Source organism: Mesocricetus auratus, unplaced genomic scaffold, assembly GCF_017639785.1.
Source record: "Mesocricetus auratus isolate SY011 unplaced genomic scaffold, BCM_Maur_2.0 Super-Scaffold_6730, whole genome shotgun sequence".
Lineage (NCBI taxonomy): Eukaryota > Metazoa > Chordata > Mammalia > Rodentia > Cricetidae > Mesocricetus > Mesocricetus auratus.
In genome coordinates, this window is record NW_024429184.1 from 59,516,397 (window position 1) to 59,538,554 (window position 22,158).

The following is a 22,158-nucleotide window of genomic DNA, read 5'->3' on the forward strand; positions in this document are numbered from 1 at the left end:
AGGGTTTTGATTTTGTTTGTATTCTTCTAAAGAAAACAGTCTTCCTTCAGGTAACTTAATCTTGGTCTCAAAATGTGTTGAATCTAGAGATGAAGTAGAAGGATCATAATTTCCCATTATAATAGCTATCATTTTTCCTCGTAGGCTGTGACTTTGGGGGTTTTCCTTGTCCATGTTTACAAGAGACACCCTGACAGACTGCCAGTACACTGCTCACACAAAACACATGGCATGATATATTAGCTGTTAAACTTTTGATTAAGCCCCTAGCAATTCTTTTCGGGTTATTAATTATCTATAGCTTTCCTCAAACAGTTAAAAGATGCCATCTGGCCTAACAGAGTCCAGCTCTACAGGAAATGATACATGATAACAACAGTACTAGGTTTTTTGATATTTTTTATTTTTAAATTTAAATTAGAAACAAGGTTGCTTCACATGTCAATTCCAGGTCCCTCTCACTTTCCCTCCCCTCCTCCCACGCCCTCCCACCAACCCCCCAATACCCCCTCATTTCCCCAGGGAGGGTGAGGCCCTCCATGGGGGTGTCCATAGTCACAACAGTACTAGTTTGATGACAGTGCATTCCATTGTTAACCCTGGCCTAACAGAATAGACACCACTGAATTTTTCAGCCCTTTCTCTACAGATATTGCTTGGGACCCAAGAAAGCAAGTGACATGTCATCCTTCCTGAAGGGAGAGAGTTTGTTGGATATGCTAAATGGCTTTATGTTAACCTGACACAAGCTAAAGTCACCTGGGAGAAGGGGACCTTAATTAAGAAAATGCCTCCATAAGACATGGCTATAGGCAAGCCTATAGGACATTTTCTTGATTATTGATTGATGTCTAAAAGATAATTTTGGAGGCATTCCACTCTGTTTTCTGAAAATTGTGTGTAGAGCTTTCCTATATTGAGAAATTATCAATGACTATATCTGTGCTTTGAGTCTTTGCAGAAAAAATGTGACTATGAATTAAACTTCTTAATGGATACAATTGAAAATTGTTAAATAAGTCACATTTAATTAACCTAAATTAAAAATTGGGGGGTGTGATTTTTATATATGCAATTGTAGGTTGCAGAAGTAGAAAATCGATCCTGAGAGAGGAATAAATTATAAGGAATATGGGAAATAGGGAGTGTAGGATAAGCTGGAGTATAGTCCAGTCAATAGAGTGCTTGGCTGGTGAGCAAGAAGGCTTCAATTCAACCCATGGGCTGGTCTAAGGGAGATGTCCCCTGAATTCTCAGGTATCTAAGTATTCAGTCCCCACTGGTGAAACTGTTGGGCAAGTTTGGAAGGTAGCATTGCCGGTGCAAGTATGTCAACAAGGACAGACTTAGGGACTAGTTTTACAACGATGGAGAAGCATGTCAAAGAGGATGGACTCTGCACCATTTGTACAATGCAGCTTTTAGCCATCTTACTAGAAATGTTTCATGAACTAAAATCAACAAATGCAGACAGAATGTTTGTAAATGTCATATGCTTATTAGCATAGCAGTGTTTAATGACTGTATGGGTAACTTTATTGACTATCAAATTCTTATATTCAAAATGTAGTTTAATCTCATGTATAAAAAAAACTATACAAACACCCAATAGCCACATCCCCCCAAAATGACTTGGTTGGGGACTGAAGCATGAAAACCAATCAGTTTACATTACATTTCACTTACAACTCCACATTTTCACTCATACTCCTGGCTTCTGGCACTGCAAGTTTGAGAACACTATAATGCTGTGAGGAGCTGATGTTTAAGGGATGAGTAAAGGCTAAAGACAAAACACATGCACGCTCCCCTGGGGTGGTTTCTGACAAGGCACCTGTGAATGAGATAACTTCTCTCTACTTGCACGGGAGCTGATCGCTGCCCATCACTAAGTATTTTGTCTCAAGACCCACACAGCTTTGCCATCTCTTACCAGAGAGTCTGCTCTCCTCCACTCCCTCCGCCCTCTCACCTGTTCTTCCGTTCTTCATCCTCAGAATCATGTTTCTGCCCATGTCGATGACAAAGGAGACAGCTGTTCTGGGTGTGCTGCCTTCCTAACCCTCCAGTGAGTTCCTCTTCTCTGTCTGTCTCATTTTCATAATGTAACAAATAATTGAATCAAACTATTCAATGTACTCAATAGCTTTACCGTCCACTACCTTACCTACTAAAACTACTGTTTGGAAGCATTTTGGAAGCAAGATATTCTGATGCTAGTGCCGATAATAAAAAATTAGCCAACACTTGATAAAAATAATATGCAAGTCAACTCTAAACACTATTTCTTATATATATTTCCTGTTTATTGCTTTTGGTTTTGGGGGGGTTGTTTTCTTTTTTCTTTTTAAATTTAAATTAGAACAAGATTGCTCCAATCCCAACTACCTCTCCCTCCCCTCCTTCCACACCCTCCCACCAATACCCCCATCACTCTCCCCCAATTCCCACTCCTTTCCCCAGGGAGGGTGAGACCCTCCATGGGGGTTGTCCATAGTCTGTCATTTCATCAAGGACAGGACCCGAAGAGTACAGGCTGAGAGAGCATCTTTCATTGTGAGATGGGCACCCAAAGTTCATTTGTATGCCAGGGATAAATACTGATCTACTACCCAAGGCCCCATAGGTTGCCTAGGCCTCCTCACTGCCACCCACATTCAGGGGGTCTTGATCAGTCCCATGCTGGATTCCCAGCCATCCCTCTTGTTCAGGTCAGATGTTTCTGTGGGTTAAACAAGCCCAGTCTTGACCCCTATGGTCAGCAGTCCTCCCTCTCTGTCACTGGGTTCCTTGAGTTCAGCTTAGTGTTCTAAACACTATTTCTATTGTATTAACTATTAGTCTGTTTTGTTTTTATGGTAGCTGCCTTTTTCTTTTCTGAGATGAATTACACATTCACTTGGCTTTCCGTGGGTATTGACTTTTGCTTTGTTTGTGAACTCAAGGAAAATGAGGACAATGAGACTTCTGATTAATTTGCTTGGGTCAGGGTAATATTAAAATATTACTCAATTTCTAGTTGATGTTTAGAACTATACCTAGGCTTACTGAGGTTAGAAATGCAGGTGCTAGTTTGTACATTCACAATCTATACCCAATTAAAGGAAGAGAAGTAGCTGTGTGAAAAACATAAATGGTTCTGAGAGCAATACACGAAACCTACTAAACACTCCATGTTCTTCACAGATGTGATCTAAGTGCCCAACTGTAAAAGACCTATTTTAATAACCAAGACCAACGTTATTCAGGTTGCTACTCAGGTCAGCCATAATCTCTGTATTTAAATGGCCTTGGTGACTTAGAAGAAAAGCATGGCATAACTGTATGTCTTCAAAACTGCACTGCTTATTTTCCTCTAATAGCCTCTAATAGTTTTTTGTTTTATTACTTTTTCAGTGTTGAGACTGAACCCAAGTCTTCTGCACATTGACAAGTACTCCACCAGAGTCCAGATGCTTTCGTTTTAAGTGAAAATATGCCTTATAAAAGATTTTTTATTAGTTTGTGTCCCAGAAAACATTTATTTTTAAATTATTTTATTGATCTTACAGAAGAAATAATATCTTGATTTTTCCCAAGACAGTCAACAACACCATCTACAACTTGAACATCAATAGCAAAAACTACTAAAACTTGAGCAAGCAGTTCACAAGTTTTGAGAATCAAAAGGCATATAATGGCATTAACAATAAAGTAATATGCATGTGTGTTACAGAAATAGATAACATAACTTTTTAGTGCCTCGGGCATTTTTCTAGTGTGGTATTTATGCTGGGTTTCTTTTTTTGTTTGTTTGTTTTGTTTTTCTTTTTTGTTTATTTTTATTTTTTTTACATGAGAAGCACATTGGCCAGTTACCAATGATCCTGAAAAGGAAGATGCATTAAAGTGTCTCTCTGGCTAACAGTGGCTGTGCACCTCCTTAGTTTGACATCATACGGTGCTGTCATCACTCACAAAGCATAAGAAATCAATACTACATTTGCCTCAAGCTTTTTCACAGATGAATAATCTTGATGAAGATGCCCTCACTTCAGAAACTAAGGTCATTAACGTTTATCTTCACTTGAAACCTTACAGACACGCTGAGTCTAATGGAACAAAGTCTTAGACTAGTGGGTGCACAGCGACATCTAGTGGTCACTGTGCTATCGCTAGATAAATGTTCATCCTTACCATTTGCCTCTAGATAAATTGCATAAGAAAATTATAGACATGTCCCAGTGATTTCCTAGTTCCGTAATAACATAATTAAAAGAAAATTCAGTCTTTAACAATCCTTTCACAGGTAAATACCCTTTGTGGATTTTTTGACAAAATTCCCATTGGTACTTCCTTGTGCCTCACTTTTTATTTCTAGCAGAGTAACAGGGAATTCTGGATTACTAGTTAATCTATCCTATTTCTCTTTCATGAATACAATGACATCAATGTCACAGCAATAAACAAATTCAGTGAGACACTGTATGGCACCCGATGGGCAAATTAAAACAGCATTAAAAGCTGCAAGTATATTCATTATCATTGAGTTAACAGGGGAGTGTTAGTAGTAGTATATTCATTATCATTGAGTTAACAGTGGAGTGTTAGTAATGCTTTTTCTAAACAGGGCACACCCAGTTCATGAGGTTTTCCTATCTTCTAGTACATCTAGATTATGAAAGGGAATTATAGAATCAAAATGGAATTACAGAATTGTTTTCACCATCAGAAAGTCATTGTTTGCTAGTCAGAGCATTTTTTATTAATGAAAATAAGCACATTCTTTGGCCGTCTGCATAGCCTACCTGAGGCCACCCAAACAGGCCTCACTAGAATCCAGGTTCACTGTCTCTGCACAAGCCTCCCATCGAACTCCTGAACCTAATCCTAAAGCCTTGACAGCCACTCCACACAGACTGCCTCCTTGTTTCAATAGGAGGTTTTTCCTGAGCACAAACCATGCCTTATAGTACCATGGTTGCTCCTATGTCATACTAGACCTGTTTTCCATATGAAACTGAGATACCCCCTAAATACTTGAGCATACATGGGTGAATATGAATGGGCATCACTAGCTATATATTTTATCTCCCCCAAATTAACTGTCAACATCTAATGTTAGACTTTCCTCTTTTTCTTTAAGGCTTTATTGATAATCATTTTAAAAAAAGAAAAGAGAAAAAACACAAAGTCTGGCCAAAAATTTGTGCATCCCAAATAAGAACAGAGATATTTGGTTTTCATCAAATTATCCACTGCCAGTGATTAGCCATGATATTTACCTGAGACATTCATCTACATATTACTTACATGCATAAAGAGGGCTGTCAAAATAAGGCTCCCAGGACTGAACTTCAGGGTTCATAGGACCATGTCTCACAAGGTCAAGGGAGCCATGAGGACCACCTTACTATCCCTTTAGATATTCATATATCTGCTAGGCATATATGTTTTAATGGGCATACCATGGTCAAGAGCATAATTACTGAATCTTACCAAATCAACCTGTGTGGCTCATAATTAAGGTCAAATGAGGTGTTTAGCATGTAATATATAAGGTTCTCCCCAGTATACTATCCCCAATAACTTCTCAGCCCTCTCCTCCTAAGAGTCTTAATTAAGGAGGGGACATGAACACAAGAAGTTCTATGTGAAATTTACCAAGGAGATCTAGATGTACTTCATTCTCTTGTTTTCTTCCTTCCCTTTCCCATACTCTCCCTAATTTATGCCAGAAGCTGGCAGTATGTCCTGTTGCTCTCTGAACCCTGTCTAGTGCAACAAAGACGACTTTTGAGTTCCAAGGGAGGATCTTGTAACTGCTTAAATCTCAAAACAGTAGTCAATCTCAGGTGAAGCACTATGAATAGTCATTGGTTATAGTTATTGTCTGCTCTTAATTACAAACATTCAGAAAGTAACTGGGAACATGAACTGACAATCTCCATTAAAGGTCTGCTCCCCATCTATCAGCATTTACAGATCTTGACCTTTCACATGCTTGCTTTAGGGATAGATTAGTAGTAGATCATCTCATCTGAAAAGAAAAAGAAGAAAAAAGGAAGGGACAGAGAGAGAGAGAACAAGCCGTGTCATTAGCTCCATTCCCCACTTGAACTTCCCAAAGAATAATGTAAAGTATGCTTTCTACTAGTTGCCCAGGATAAATCTTCTCTGGTCTGGAAGAGTGGACAGGGTCTAGTGGAATGGTTGGACGAGTTGCTCCCACAGAGCCCAACAAACCTAGAAATAATTTGGTCTGGGTCTAAGTGCTAATATCATGCTGCCAAATCTCCTTCTGAAAAGCATAAATGCAAAATATCCCATTCCCGCAAGCAAACCAACCACAAGGGTAGTGCCAAGAACTTTTGGGGCCCGTTTTTTGGCCACCCGGAATGCTGTTGGCAGCACGGCAGAGATTAATATATTGTTGACATGTCCTAAAACCTTGTTAAATGTTTTTCTTTTCAAGACACGCTCATAATAGGTTTCCAAGTTGGGTCTCTTTCCATTTCCCCAGTTTCTTCTTGCAAACCCCAAGAACTTCAGTCGATGCAATGTGACAGCCAGCGAGACATCTGCCAGGGTAAAGAATTCTCCACAGAGCCAAGGCTGGTGGCCCTCTTCTAGTCAGAGAAAGGGAATTAAGAATTAGGGACAAGCACCACACAGACAGACCTCAGCTCCCATTTGCAGTTTTGGCTCTAAGGGGAAAGATGACCACATGTTGTCTTGACCATCATAGTCATGTGAATTTATCCCAAACTAAACTAACAAAGACTTGTTTGACATCTGTCAGCCACAAAAGTCCCTCAGTAAACTTGAAACTACTAGAGCTCTAGCACTCTTATATCGTTTTGTAAAGGGCTCAGAAAGCAAGTGCCTACAATCCAGAGGAATTGAGACAGATACTTCCTTCTGGTTTAGGAAATCAACCAAAGTGCTTTAGAAGGATTCATAAAAGTTATGTTTGAAACATCACTAAGAGGCCACTACTCTTGTCTACAGGGCACCTTCATGCCAATAACTGTATCCACAGGGTCAAATACTGAAGAAAGAACACTTCATTCTTACTGAGCAAGTACTGACTTTGTTTCTTGTTATTATCCCTTATACAACACAGTATAAAAGCTATTTGCATGTCCTTCACATTATACCATATATCAAAGTAATCAAGAATAACTTCAAGTATAGAGGAGGACATGCAGATACCAAATCATTTTACATAAAGGACCTGACCATCCAAGGGCTATGGTATACACAGAGGCTCCGGAAACCAATCAACTCTTGTGCGAACAAAAGGATAGTTAATGTCTCCTTAAAGTAGCGGAGAGTCACTCTTTCTTTTTCTTTTTCTTTTTCTTTTTTTTTTTTTTTTTTTGAGATAAGGGCTTACTATCTAGCCCTTGAAGGCCTTCAACTTCTGGCAATGCTCTGCCTCAGCCTTAGAAGTACTGGGATGGCAGGTGAAGAGCCATCAAACACAACTGTTTCCCTGTTGTGAAAGACATTTCAGGTAACAGTATCTTCAACTATCTTCAGTATCTTCAGTTAAGATGTACAAATAGCCAGCCATGGAAAATGGCTGGCTGCTGAAGAAAAATCCAGAGTGGGCATACAGCAATTGTTCAGGTCATCCAACCAGATCACTAATAATTGCTGATTTGTGGAGCTGGGTAAATAGGCATCTTTCCATTATCCTTTAAAATGTGCAGAAACCTTCCCAGGGTCATATTTCTCATTGATACAACTGGATTACAACTAGACACTAGAGTTCTGAGTGAAATAACATATTTAAACTTGCTTGTGAATAGCAAACCACAGAAACAGACTACAGAACATGTTTAGTAAGATCTAAGAAATGTTCCTACAAAAGCCCCTATTGTTTCAGTAAAAAAGAAAGTGAATGAGAACCTACCTGGAGTTTCTTCATTTCTTCTTTGTAATTCAGTTTCCACCTGATCCAAGACTTTCTCCAACTCATCAAGAATTTTCTTCAAGTATTTGACATTGTCATGATCAAGCAGCTTTGACTAATTAACAACCAAAAAAAGACTATTTATGCTTTCTACCAACAACAAAACTATATAGCACAAAGTAGATTTATACACACACACACACACACACACACACACACACACACCTGTTCACTTTAGACAATGAGGAGATACAGAATAATTTTATAAAACCACAACAAGATGAGGAGCTATTCCAGCTGAGATCATCTCGGGAGCAGACCCAGTACTTACTGGCAACTCCTAAGAGGCCCAGTTAACCAGTGAGGACAAGCAACGTGAGAAACAAAGATTCTCTTCTAGCACTCACTTGAGAACAGAAGTTGATAAGTCTCAGAGGACTAATGAAATGGTCGAGAAAAAGCAGAAGGTCTATTGGAGGGAGATAACTCAGTCTGTAAAATGCTTGTCCTGAAAGCATGATGACCAGAGTTCAAGTTCCAGAATCTTTTTTAAAAGCTACGAGTGATGGCACACATTTGTAACCCCATCTTGGGAAGGTAGATACAGACAGATCCCTGGACCTCACTGTCCAGCTTTCCTAGCAAAATCAGTGAGTCCCAAGCCGGTAGGAGACCTTGTCTCAAAATACGGGGGAGAGGATCCTAATGCTACCCTCCGGCATACACATGCAGAAACATGTGCAGATGCACACACACACATACATGCACATACCAAAAGGGAAAAGAGGTGTGTAAGAGAAGTCTAAATGCAAGGAAAGCAACTATGGAAGCATGTACTCTGAGCCCGTTCAGCTAAGATAGGATAAAGGAAGGTAGGAAGTTGAGGGAGAGTTGGAAGTGCCATTTACTCCATGTGAGATAAGGGGAAAGCTTCCGTGCGTTGTCTGGGCATGGACAAAGAACCAATGGAAAATGAGAGGCTATTACTGATGCCCCATATGATGGTCAGAGCAAATCAGCTAACACATGGAGGCCTTAAAGTGGCTGGCTACCTGCTATGAGAGATTCCTCTATTATATTAACTAGAACTTACATTTGTCACCTTCCATGGCAACCAGCATGATCATTATCTGTTGATAATAATTATCCCTGGTTCAGACTATCAAGTATATAATAAAAAACTTTTTTCTTTTTCTTAGGGGGTGTGCTTGGGAGTTTGTTTTTATATGGGAGTATTTGAACTTGAGACAGTATCTCACTTTGTAGCCCAGACTGGCCTGGAACTCAGTAATCCTCTGGGCTCATATGCTGCTACAATGGATTCAGAAGTCTCTCTAAAAGCAGAACACAGGTCACAGATATCATATGCACCAATGATCTGCAGTAGCAAAAGATATTCTAGAAACAGCATTCTTCTTTTCCAGAAAGAAGGCAGTGGTATGAAGTATAACCAGCCCTGTCACTTACCTTAAGTCGCTTCTGTTTGGCAATGTATGCCTCTTGTAAGTCAGGGTTTTCTTCAGCAAGTTTCTTCAGTTCAGACTCTGTATTACCAATCTGACCTGATAATAAAAACACTTTTGAAATGGAAAAATATTCCCCCCCTCCATGTCACAGGCATAGGGAGAAGTAGGGACACACCTTGATGAGAGTATGAGCTTTGTGACTGGTAGCCTGTTTCTGTCTTGGACACAGTTTGTCTACCTATGTTTTCCCATTTAAAACAGCTAGAAAACGCCTGTCATACAGTCTGAGAGACTTACTGAGAGACTTCTGTGGGCAGCTACAGCAAGCTTGACATCTTGACACCTTTGTGCTTTATGCTCCAGGACTGCTTCCCCTCTCCACAGCTCCTCCACTTCCTCTCGTAAAAGGAAGGGAAAGCCTTGTTTTGAAAATAATGTCAACTATAGGTGGTACAGTTGTAGTCAGATGTTGTGTTTCAAATCACATTATAAATACTTAGGAAGAAAAGGAAGAAGAATGCAAGGGGAGACAGGAGAGGGCAGGGGAGAAGTGAGGGGAGGGCATAGGAGAGGGGAGAAGTGAGGGAAGAAGGCAAAGGAAAGGAAAGATGGGAAAAGAAAAGATGAAAAAGAAAGAAAAAGTAATGAGACAACAAGGCTGAGACACCATGTAAGAGAAAACCGGAGCTTCTGGGTTTAGAAGACGCGGGATTCAGGGTCTCCAAACAGTTGCAAGTGTAACCAGTACCACCTCTGTCCTTACTAACCATAGCCAAGTATACTGCAGAACACACTTTCTCCTGCTCCACCTTTCACACTGACCCTACAGCTCCTCCCGACAGGAAGTAGGAAGAATTTCTCAATCTCAGAAAATCTCCAGTCACTGAGTACAGAGGTGATAGCTAGACATACTCTAAACCAGCTTCCTCCCATCATAAAACAACAGTTAAGGTTCAGAAATGTGAAGCCAGTTGCCCATACACCCATGAAGGTGCCAGCTATTCTGACTCCAAGTTAATCTGTTTGAGAACATTCTCTACCTTTCTATCAGTCACTTTCTAAGTTTTTACTAAGGCTGGCTTCAAAAACCAAATGCTGACAAATTAGGCCTAATAGATACTACAAATCTAATGAGAATGGCCAAGGAACAGATTAACCTGGCAGGTTAGTGAATTGATACACATTCCTGCACACCCATGAAACAAACTCAACAGTCCCATTTTCCAATCTTCTCTGTGACGAGAAGATATGTCAAGTCTCAAAATGATAAGAAGCTTCGGGCAGAATCAATCCCCAGCTTTTAAGACTTTTACATACTGCGAATCCTTGTGGTTGCATAAGCAGGGATCATGGAATCCACAGTGAGTTCAGGATGTAAAATGCATCCATGTGTATAAGCATCCATCGGCAAGGAGTCGAGAAGCTCTCGGTAATGCTGCACCCGTGGGTAATACATGCTCTCTTTATCAGGCATTAGCCTGGGTGTTCTTTCTAAAATACACATAGAAAATATAAATACATTGGTGGAAAAACTACAAATAAAACATTACATCCAAAAGCAAAAACCGTAAGGCCTCATCATTAACATTTCACTGTAATTGCACATTCACAAAATGAAGTCTTTCCAGCCCAGATATTCAACATCTGAAGTAGCCTGATGCACCAGATCAGATTCCAAACCATGACCTGCTAGTGTCCCCTTTCTCCACCTTGTAAATTGCTGCTCAACCCTCAAGCCCATGCTTCCTCACGAGCCATGCCCTCACCTACGACACCCAACTGGCTCATTAGTGCCTCTATCTACATTCCATAAAACACGGAATGTAATAGCCCTCACCACTTTGTACATAGTTGTATATTTTCACCTCGTGAATATATTTGGGACAAGGAACTATGGTGTAAACTTGTACAGCTTAAGACTTCAGCAAATTATAGGGGAATTCTTGTTTATTACAAGAAGGTAATCAAGGATCACTCTTTTCTATGTGTCAACTAACACCAAGAGGGGCCCCATTGATACTAAGTGACCATGAAATAACAATCTATACAAAATAGGAAAGACTTTTTCTCAAAACCCCAGTGTTACTTTCCCTACATTGTTAGCAATTTATTCCCGGCAAATGCATTCTGCCTATCTTCACTTTCTGGTGAAGATATACACTAAACCCCTTACAATCAGGGAGCGCATGTCATTCTCTGACAATCTTCTCAAGCCTAATAAATATTTGACACACGGTCAGTACATGGTTACTTATAGTAACTTGTCATACCCCAAGTTCCCATTTACTCTAGAATACTCACATTGGGGAAGGTCTGCAGTAGGTAACACAGACACTAGGATATGGATACTGGAAAGTCAGCCCAGCTATTAATGGCAAAACAAAAGCAATGTCACCTGACCACTAATAAAACGCTCTGCTTATTGCATCGTCAAGTCTTCTAAGAATTTATATTTCAAAGAGTAGCCACAAAGAAAAGAGCGAAGAATGATACCCAAAGGTCAGAACTAAGTCCCTTCAGATTAATTTCCTAATCTGCCTCTCAAACTGTTCTGAAAATACCAATGAGCTTATTACCACTAGTGCAAGGGAGAGCCTGCATATTCTTTATTCACTCATTTCTTGGCTTGGGTTCTTTATAATTCACAGTGCCCTGTGCATCCTATAATCATTCATAAACATTGAAAGTTCAGAGTGTTACCATTACCAGAACATGTCAAGCAAGATTTCCTAATGCCAGAACACAAACAAGCTTTTTAAGCCAGAGAGCAATTTCTGACTCTCTAAAAAGAAAAGTGTGGATAATTCCTCAAACCAGTAGGCAAATGCCTTATTCCCAGCTAGACAGCACAACGCAGAAGGCTGCCCTAAAATAATGACCAAGAAGCACAGTCCCCACCACAGATCAGACAACCACACACTTCATTACGGAAGCCATGTGAAAACAAGACAGGAAAGCAGCCTCGTCCACATCCAGCCTCTCGACACTACGTGCCTTCATTAGCTCCATAAGCAGACTTCTCAGGAATGTCACCAGTTCTCCACTTCCATGAGGACAACAAACCAGAAGGCCTGAAATGCTGAGACACTCTCACCCTCGCATGTGCCACTGCCCTTCTCTCAAAAAAAGTCCTTAGATGCAAGAATTACAAGACAAAAACACTAATGTATAAAACACTAACATATATACTCTTTAGTGCATTATTAATATCCAGCATAGGTTCTGATAACTTCCCTAATTTAAAAGTATCAAGATATATGTAATAATTTAAAAGGCTAGGGACATACCTGTGATTTCCATTGGTAACAAAGTCACTGCATTCCTGACTGTTTTGTATTGTATGCATTGGCAATAAAAGAATGACAGACTTAAGTAAGCAAAATTAAAGACATGTTTTACACCCATGTAAGATTTCAATTCCCCTTCTACTCATGAGTTCAAAGACTTAGTTTTCAATGTGTGAACTGAGGATCTACAGGCTTCCCAAAGACACTTTAGGGGATGCACTAATCCCAAACTGTTTACAGCAACACCATGATACTAATGGCTTTTCACTATTGTTACCTCTCCAGTTACAACAGAGCCTTCCAGAGGCCATATAAAACACACTGGCTCTGTCACATTGACAGCTAATGGAATGGTGACACTCCTGACACTTGAATGTTCTAGGTCTTTATACTTTTCTGGTTCACGTCTCAATAGTAAATATTGACCTACATAAAGTTCTCAAGTATCCTCAATAATTTTTAAGACAAAGGCATCCAGAAACCTGAAGAAACACTCACTGCCTTCGCAGTCCAGGAGCCTCAGGTTAATAACTGTAAACAGTACATTTTTGAATGCTTTCCAAAGACAAGTTTATGGCTCCTGGCTGCTGGGTCAGGCAGCTTTCCAGTGCCAGGCCCTGGAACTTTCTCCAAAAGAACATAGCACTTCCTTCCCAGAAAGGTGAACAAGAGGAAGAATAGTAATATTAAATTGTTTTCTGGGAATGATACTTCTGGCTCAGCCTGACTTTTCAAAGGAGAACAAATGCTTGCAGCCATCAACATATTGTTCTTCTATTGAGAGCCTCACAGGTATCCACCATCTGCTGAAGCTCTTTGTCAAGCACAATACAAGATGCCCACTGCACCCATGTCCTCTTCCCAGATCCCTTTCCCTAAGCACTTCATGGTGCCCCAACCAGTGTCACAAAGGCCACCTCCTTCCACACCAAAGCGCGTAGCATTCACCGTCTCCAGAAACTTTTTCAAAAGACAATCAAGTTTAGCGAGTAGCCCATGCCTGCACTCCTAACACTTAGAAGGCTAATCCAGGAGGCTCGTGAGTTCTAGGCCAGAGTGGCCTACGTAGTGAATACTCAGACAAACACAAGGCAATTGTTTTTCTCCTGAATTACACACATCCCCCATCTCAACCTCATCTTACTTTACTTTCTAACTCTTCCATAGGGTGTCATGAGAAGGATATTTTAAAAAATGCTTTTTCTTGGGATTCTACCTCAGACAGGAATATAAAGCACATGGGTCAGGAAAGGAAGTCAGGGGAGGTTTTGAAAGCAGATGATGAAAGGAGGTACAACATTGGAATGAAGGTTACAATAATTCAAGCCAGGCTTAGTGACTTGAAGAATAGTAAGTAGGAGCTGGAGGAATGGTTCTGTAAGAATATAATATGCTAAGTCATTTACCTGGCCCTGGATTAATCCCAAGTATCTAAACACTCAAACATATAAAATACATATATAAAGTAAAATAAATACATCTATAAAATGCTTTAAATAGAATAAAATGATGATTTCAAATTGATATTCTTTCAATGTTATGCTTACATTGCAATGTGTAATGACAAAATTGTGTCTAAAACTGAATTTATATTTCACAATCATATTTCTCTATTATTTTATTATACCAGAATAATTTATTTCCAACCAAATCCTACTTTTTAACAATATTTAAAATGATAGACATAAGACATCACACATGATTTTCAAGGAACTGTTGTATATCAAATTATAAAAAACACCATATAACACTTAGGATTCTGGGTTACCACTGAGATATTTGGCAATAATGAATATAATATATTCCAGTATTTTCTACTTATTTAATGACATTTTGTTGTTTGTTTATTTGTTTGTTTTTTACTTAGTAGACTAACTAAATTTAATTTTACTGAAAAATTTAGGATATGAGAAGAAGTAGTTCTAGTTAAACATCAGCATTAGTGTGTTTATTCACCTTGTCCTATTCCCCCATTTCTGTATTTGTTCACTGTCATATCTCACCTAGATTAATGAATGTGTCCCTTTAATATAATTTTCTTCATTATATTCCAGTTTGAAAATGCATCATGGGCACAAAACATTCTACAAAACTAAATAGTAATAGCATATGCAGATGTTAAGGACAGAGTCTTGTCAAACTGATAGGTAGGAAATACCTTTGAACAGTAATAGCAAGTTTCTAATGATTTGAGGTCTTTGAACTATCTCTGCATATCCCAAGAGCTTGCACCTAATTAATGCCAGCTGCTAATGGTCCTGAGAGAACGGATGCAGAGAGCACTCTTAATCAGCCCTCAGATGAGCAGTTATTACTGAGAACTTCTAAATTCCTGCTTAACCAAAGTCTTGCACTTGGGAATATCACTCATATCTCCATGAACCTGCTTTCAAAAGTAACAACAGTAATAATCATAAGATCCAGCTATCATCCAACTTAGATAACCACTATTTTAGGTTAAGACTTTTAAAAAGTGTCCTGATTCAAATTTCTTCTATACAACTACCAATTATTTAACAGATATCCAAAAGGCCCAGGAAGCAAATATATGAGTATGGATGCACACTACTTTTAGCACAATCCTCAATGACTGGCCAACAAAGAATAGAAACTGCCAGCAAAGACATCAGTTCACAACAGTCTGACTTTTAGCTAAATAACTATGCTTAAAGGACTCTTATTATAACCATGGGAAATGATACACCTCATAAAACCATACTTATTATCATCCTTCTATTCCTCTAAATTCCATTTATGGAGAAACAAAGTAGCAAATATTAAGACCAGCTTAAGATGCAGAGCACTGCAGTTTGTGCAGTCTGGATGGAACCAATACTTTTTTAAAAACAACGTGAAACCACTCTAGTCTGGTAGCTGATTAGCCATCAGGTCTCTCACCCATTCTAATTGCAACTAATTTTTAAGACATGTCACATTAGTCTTACTAAACTTCATCTTAGTTTTCTGGTTTATTCTTCTACAAGAAGCATTTCATTAAGATAGCTATCATTTTAATGATTTTAGGTTTTCCATAATTCATAAATATGATACTATTTCTTTAATGTCTTTATTCATTTGTATATTAAGTTCAAGTCAGGAAACATGCTTAAGAGAACACCACCAGGGGCTGTCAGTATAGCTTAGTGCTGGTGAACTTGCCTAGAATGTGTGAAGCCATGGGTTATACCTAGAACTTCAATCAGTCAATAAAATACCACGAGAAAGTCCCATCCAGGCTAACAGATATTTCAATAATTCATTCATTTTATCCATTCAATATCTATTATGGAGTACCTACTTGCATGAAGCACAAGGGCACAACTTTTAATAAGATAGTCTCTGACATCACAGATCTTACAATGATTTAAAAGTAATCCAAATATTACTAAGTAAAGTAAGAGTTCGTAGCTGGCCAGGCGGTGGTGGCACATGCCTTTAATCCCAGCACTCGGGAGGCAGAGGCAGGAGGATCTCTGTGAGTTCGAGGCCAGGCTGGACCCACAGCTTCCAAAACAATACAGAGAAACCCTGTCTCGTAAAACCAAAAAACAAAACAAAACAAAAACAAAAACAAAAAAAGAGTTCGTAGCTGATGTAATGAATCTATGCATTAGTATTCTTCAGTGTGTGATGGGGAAGTCCTGTGTATATGTCAATAAAGCACTGTTGGCCAATAGGGAACCAAGATAGGTGGGACTAGGAGTCGAGGAGGACTCTGGGTAGGAGAAACACAGAGAGTCAAGATGTAACGCCATGGGGTAGGAAGCCCGGAAACTTCTCCAGTAAGAGACATACTTAGATTAACAATTATGGGGTAATTACTTAAGTCAAAGCTAGCCAGTAAGAAACAAGCAAGGCCAACAGCTTCATAATTAATATAGCCTCTTGTGTGTTCATTTGGGACTGATGCAGCTTTGGAACCAGGCTGGCAGGAAGGTTTCTCTTTACAAGTGTGTTAATTAATTCATCTACAGATGTGGTTTCTTACCATCCTCTAGTCATATTTGTGTCTTTATTCCATATGAACATGATATAATCTCAAATGCTCTACTTGAATCAACATGCATTATATTTCAAAGCAGGGCTTGCACATACTAGACACATTTTAAAGGTACTTATAGCATTCTCCAACAATGTAAAACTAAGTTAGTTCCTTTACTGACAGACATAAAAAATGAAAATTTAAAGTTTTTTTAAACTGTAGCAATGTTATCACCTGCAGAGATAAACAGCACTGACTATCTCTTATTTCACTCTTTAATCTTTCCAAGGAGAGTAGTTCTCCAATTGGAAAAGAAGGAAAAAAATAAATTGGAAATCAACTATAAAACTTTGCCAGATAGAGCAATTTGCAGCACTGCTCTGAGCATGACCCAGTAATTTATGACAATAGTCTAAAGTTTTAATGCACATGTAAATCACTTGGGGCTCTTGTCAAACAAGATTCTAACTTGCTAGCTTTGCTATGAGTTCAAAACTCTGCTTTGCAAATAATCTATCTGATGTCAGCACTACTGGTGATGCAACAGGTTTTGACAAGTGTGGAAGTTCATCTTTCCTGTTCACTGACAAATGGAATGGCTCTTTCCTATTCCCCTGAGTTCCTAATGATAAACACTAACTGTCTGGAATGTAATTGTAGCAATGCTTATGTTTGTTGTTTGTCTAAATTTCCATATCCTGAGGTAAATTCTATCTTGATCTGGAAACTGGTCTGGCTGTCATCGTATCTGCTCAGAACTCTAGGTGTCTTAATCTTATTAAATCTTCTCCAATTATGTAACTACTCTTCGTGGGAAAGAAGAAATGATGAGTCAGTTGTATTTGTTTTATCTTACATGACAAAATTGTACCACCTAATCCAGTGGTTACAAATGATACTCAACAAGCTAACAGCAGCATCAGGCCAGTAGTGAGAGCAATTAATGGCTTTCTCACTAGAGAAGCTCAACAAAAATTAAAGTCCTTTCTTCCCACATTTCCAACCTATCATTCAGCCAGTGCTTTGTCTATACAACAAGTTATCAAAAGAAATAGTTACTACCACATAGCAAATCTGAGACCAACCTGAGCTTAAATTCTCTTCAAAAACAAACAAACAAAACCTGATTCCCTGCTGTTTGGCTGTGACTTATATAATTTAGCAAAAGCCAGAACATATTTCAGCTTTACCATTACATAATAAAAGCAAAATCTAAGGAAAATTTTAAGAAATCAACTAAAATGGACATTTACTATGAAGCATTGTTTCATATGAGGTAAGGAAGGGAACAGGTAAATGTGAAGGAATAACTAGAATAATGATACAAGTTGCATTAGTTCAAGCAGGGTCTAAATATTATTTCTCATGTATTATATAATATATGTGACATATATTATATTGTTATATAATACATGCAATACATGGTGTTATATATTGTATATAACACATGAAAAATAAGATATCTAGTTAAAGTTTTGGTCATTTAAAATAGAATTCTTACACAATTATTTTTGCTGTGTTCCTATTATTCTAATGAGTTCTCTCAAGAAAAACAAATCATTAATAGTCTTATCCATTTCCATAAAGCTCAAGGTTGAGAAAATGTTTCTTAAATCAATTATTCTCCATTTTCAATGCAGTCCCCAGCATCTAACACATATGGATAGCCAGTAATGGTGAAAGGTACATACTTGTTTACACCATTTGGTTGAGGTCAAGGTTACATTTAGTTAAAACCTCTGATACAGTTCTGGATAATTAACACTTAAATTAAGAATGATGGCACTTCTCCACTCAGGTAAGATTATGAGTTCCTAATGTATTTCCCGCATTAAGTCTAGTACCCATTTTCCTTCCAGATACCTCAGACACTTTTTGGTCCATTAATTTCCTTCCATGGCTTCCTTAATTTGGCGTTATGTGCTCACTTTAATGCCCAGTTAGCTCAGCACAGCAGCAAGCAAGCAGCTGGGTCACCCGCAGATTGCCTTTTGGTAGAGAACTGAAGTGAAAGCCTGAGGCCTTAGGCTTTGCTCTCAGTTCTGCTAGTGGCCAGCCATGTCTGCTGTGTCAGCCTAACCTTGTCACTATGCTACCTGAAAGGGCTGTCATTGGAAAAAAGCAGGACTCTTTGTGCATGGCAAAGGAAACAGGAAATGATACAGGCTGAGGGCTTTGAAGACCAAAGACCCTGCCATAAAATGGTTACATTAGCTTAGACAAACCCTCTATTGCTCTTTCTTCACATGCAAAATGGGAATGGCTAGTCTCTATACTTTTCCAGTTCCACACCTGATTCTTAGGAGCTCTCTTGACAACTGACTAAAATTGAAATATAAAATTTCTGACACATAAGCAACCATAAGTGTCATTATTAACAACATTACACATATGTAAACCCTATAATTCCTTAGAAAGGATAAAAATTCAAACTATGTAGAACTAGAACAAAGAACCCATAGTAACAATCTATCCCCCTTCTCTAATATTTAGCCATTTTTCTCTTGTTCTTAAGATGAAATCGACTTGCACAATATATATTAAGAATCAACATGGCGAATTTTACTATACTTTGAGGCTAATAAACTACCACCACCAGAACCACATGCCTACAGCTTCTTGGAAGCGAATTTGAAAGTTTTGATATTAACATTTGCAATGGCTTATTGGAAATTTCTGAATATTTGTATGCTTATGGAAATGGAAAAGGTTTTCAAATCACTAAACCACCACCATAAAAGAGAGAGGGTGAGGGAGAAAGAGAAGGGGGAAGAGAAAGGTTGGGGAAAGGGCTTATGTTGAAAATAAAGTCAAGAAATCACAAATAGCCTTAACATTACCATCCAGGAAAGTCTGTTCAAGATAATCAATGATCTGAGTGGCCTCACAAATTATGTTTTCCCCGTGGATAAGGACAGGCACTTCTCCAGTTGAGTTCAAACGCATAAACCAAGGCTCATTGTGTTCACTGAGGGGCAGACTTACATCATGTTCCTCGCACTTCAATGCCTTTTCAGCAATTACCAAGCGCACCTGGAAGAGTTCAGAGAGGTTACTACTGTTCTCAGTTAAAAGCCTTCTCTGGATTCAGCTAAACCACCTTAGTTGGCTTCTTGAGCTAGCAGCACTTTAACTGTTCATTTAATGATGGCTGTTGCTAGAAGAAATAAGTGAGCAGCATTCTGGCAGCTTACTGCTATAGATTATAAAAGGTGAGGAAGGAAAGTTATCCTGTCTTCATTACAACCACTCCCTTCCCTTCACCATGGTGGTCTCTGTGCCCTGAACCAAACTATGTGTCCTCCCCAGACAAAAACCCTGAACTAGAGGGCTGGAGGGATGGCTCAGCACTTAAGGGAATGTTCGGCTCTTGCAGATATACCAAGCTTGATTCTCAGCACTCGCAATGACTGGTTGGCAAATGCCTGTAACTCCAGCTTCAAGTGAACCCATAGAGAACCACCTTAAGTACAAATGTATGTTCGAACCTTTGACAAGGAATGCAGGCATGGGAAAATAAAAGCAATTTGTTTCCCTCCAGGTGGGGTAGTGTCTTTACTTGATTTTGTCTTTTTTCCCTCTCCTGGTGCTAGAGATTGCCAAACCCAAGGCCATGAGCTTGCTAGGCAAGGATTCTATCTGAGCTAAATACCTAACTTTTTTTAAGCAAAGAACTAGCGTGGTGACCCAAGGCTGCAATCCCAACAAAAGGTTGCCAAAAGGTTGCAGAAGATTCGAGGACAGCTTGGTCTACACAGCAAGTTCCAGGTTGGCCACGGTTGCCCTTCGAGGCTGGAGAGATGGCTCAGTAGTTAAGAGCACTATATGTTCTTCCAGAGGACCCAGATTCAATTCCCAAGACCTACATGGCAACTCATAACTGCCTGTACCTCCAATTTCAGGGAATCAGACATCTTCACACAGACAAAACAAGGACGTGCATGAAATAAAAAAATAAATATTTTTTAAAACTGTACGTGTGTATATCATATGTATATTTCATATATATTTATTTATACAATAGTTATTTATTCACAGGAGGAAAGCAGATCAAGGGGCTGCAGGAAGGCACTTTTTCCTGCCCCACACCCCAGGTCCCAGAACTCGAGAGGGCAAAACCTCTAGGCCAAATGTTGAATGTGATGCTTCTTAGTGTCGCTTCCTGAATGGCAGTGCCTGCGTCACTGCCTTCCGAGTCATCCTGCCTTTGCAGGTTCCACACTCAGTGCACCCCAGCAGTGAAGGCACCCTGGGGCCAAGCCACAGCAGGCCCGCCCCCACCCCGAGGGAGCTGTCCCGGTGCTGAAGCCGAGCGCGGCCCTCGGCTCCTGGCCGGTACCTTTTGAGAGCTGAAGGAGTGCGTCCAGTGGTACAGAATGAGCCTGACCTCCGCGTCCGGCCGTCCTTCCGCCCTCAGGGGTGCGCCCACCCGCGCCTCGTCCTGCCTCCGAGCCATTTCGGGAGCAGGGTCCGGCAGACTCGTCGGTGGGCCCTCTCGCCCGGGGTGCTCGCCTCAGCGTCCTTCGGTTTCCCAAGGCCCCCTGTTGCGGGAAGGACGCGATCGCAGATGAACTGGCTTCTGGGAAATGTAGTTTCTCCCCAGGAAGCTGTGGAACCTGGTCTGCAGAGGCTTTTGAGACGTTACCCGAGAGATGTAATTGGATGGTTTTTAGGTAGGGAAAATTTCTAAAATATGACTGTCTGATTTGGAGAACAAGGAAAAATGATGATAGCAAATTACTTGTGGGCTTTGGACGTTGTTTGGGCATAAAAGTACCAATTTCGTAAGACATCTAGGACTTTTACTTTGGTAGAAAAGTTTGGTGTGCAAAGGAATTGGATTAAGTATCAATACATTCTCATTAGAAGATATTACTATGGAGTCACAAAATATGTATCTCGTCAACAAATCAACAACGTCAATGTAAAATTGACTTTTGGTTAAATATGGACATTTAAAGCAGAAATATCTGGAGATTGAGTCCTGCTTTTTCTATTTTTGAAATAGAGATCATTTTATTTCAATTATAAGGTTTTAGTAAAAGCTGAGTACATATATAACATAGTACAATCGGAAACAATACTGCTCACAAGCCCAGTCGCCTTAAAATAGTCCCTTTTAGTAATTAGATGAGATCTCCTGTATAAACTGGGGGTGAAGGGGTCCGTAAAGAGGGGATGAGGGATGAGAACACGAGGGAATGGGATGGTTTAGGGGGTCGGGAAAGGAGAGGAAGAGCAAGGAAAGAGATACCTTGACGGGGAGAGCCACTATGGGGTTAGGAAGCAACCTGGTGCAAGGGAAACTCCCAAGAATCCACAGGGATGACACCAGCTAAGACTCCTAGCAACAGTGGAGAGGGTGCCTGAACTGGCCTACCCCTGTAAAGAGATGTGAGAATATACCACCACTATCATCATAAAGCCTTGGATGGAACCAGATTCAGAGATCCACAGCAAAGCACCAGGCCGAGCTCTGAGAATTCAGGAGAAGGGAAGGAAGGAAGGAATACATGAGCAAGG

General features: G+C 39.7%; 1 protein-coding gene across 3 annotated transcripts; it reads right to left on the reverse strand.

The window, feature by feature from the left end:
* Positions 1-3,519: 3,519 nt before the first annotated feature.
* On the reverse strand, positions 3,520-21,195 carry Gdap1 (ganglioside induced differentiation associated protein 1). Of its 3 annotated transcripts, none has more exons than XM_040741406.1 (6): positions 20,975-21,195; positions 19,476-19,668; positions 10,684-10,857; positions 9,368-9,462; positions 7,901-8,015; positions 3,520-6,605 (listed from the first exon to the last, which is right to left on the reverse strand). In XM_040741406.1, exons 1-6 carry the CDS (start codon positions 21,089-21,091, stop codon positions 6,226-6,228), a joined length of 1,074 nt encoding a protein of 357 aa, XP_040597340.1. In that variant the 5' UTR covers positions 21,092-21,195; the 3' UTR covers positions 3,520-6,225. The 3 variants fall into 3 exon arrangements, with proteins under 3 accessions (XP_040597340.1, XP_040597339.1, XP_040597341.1); XM_040741405.1 differs by having other exon boundaries at positions 3,520-6,608; positions 20,975-21,193; XM_040741407.1 differs by having other exon boundaries at positions 3,520-6,608; positions 19,621-19,668; positions 20,975-21,064.
* Positions 21,196-22,158: the final 963 nt, after the last annotated feature.

What these genes read in the sequence shown, in the direction of transcription:
- Gdap1 (XM_040741405.1), bottom strand. Translation starts at nt 21,091, where the DNA reads ATGGCTCGGAGGCAGGACGAGGCGCGGGTGGGCGCACCCCTGAGGGCG. An exon ending in TGAACAGACTTTCCTGGATG is followed by an intron (nt 10,858 to 19,475) that starts GTAATGTTAAGG and finishes TGTGTATTTTAG; the next exon opens with AAAGAACACCCAGGCTAATG. An exon ending in TGCAACCACAAGGATTCGCA is followed by an intron (nt 9,463 to 10,683) that starts GTATGTAAAAGT and finishes TTTTATTATCAG; the next exon opens with GTCAGATTGGTAATACAGAG.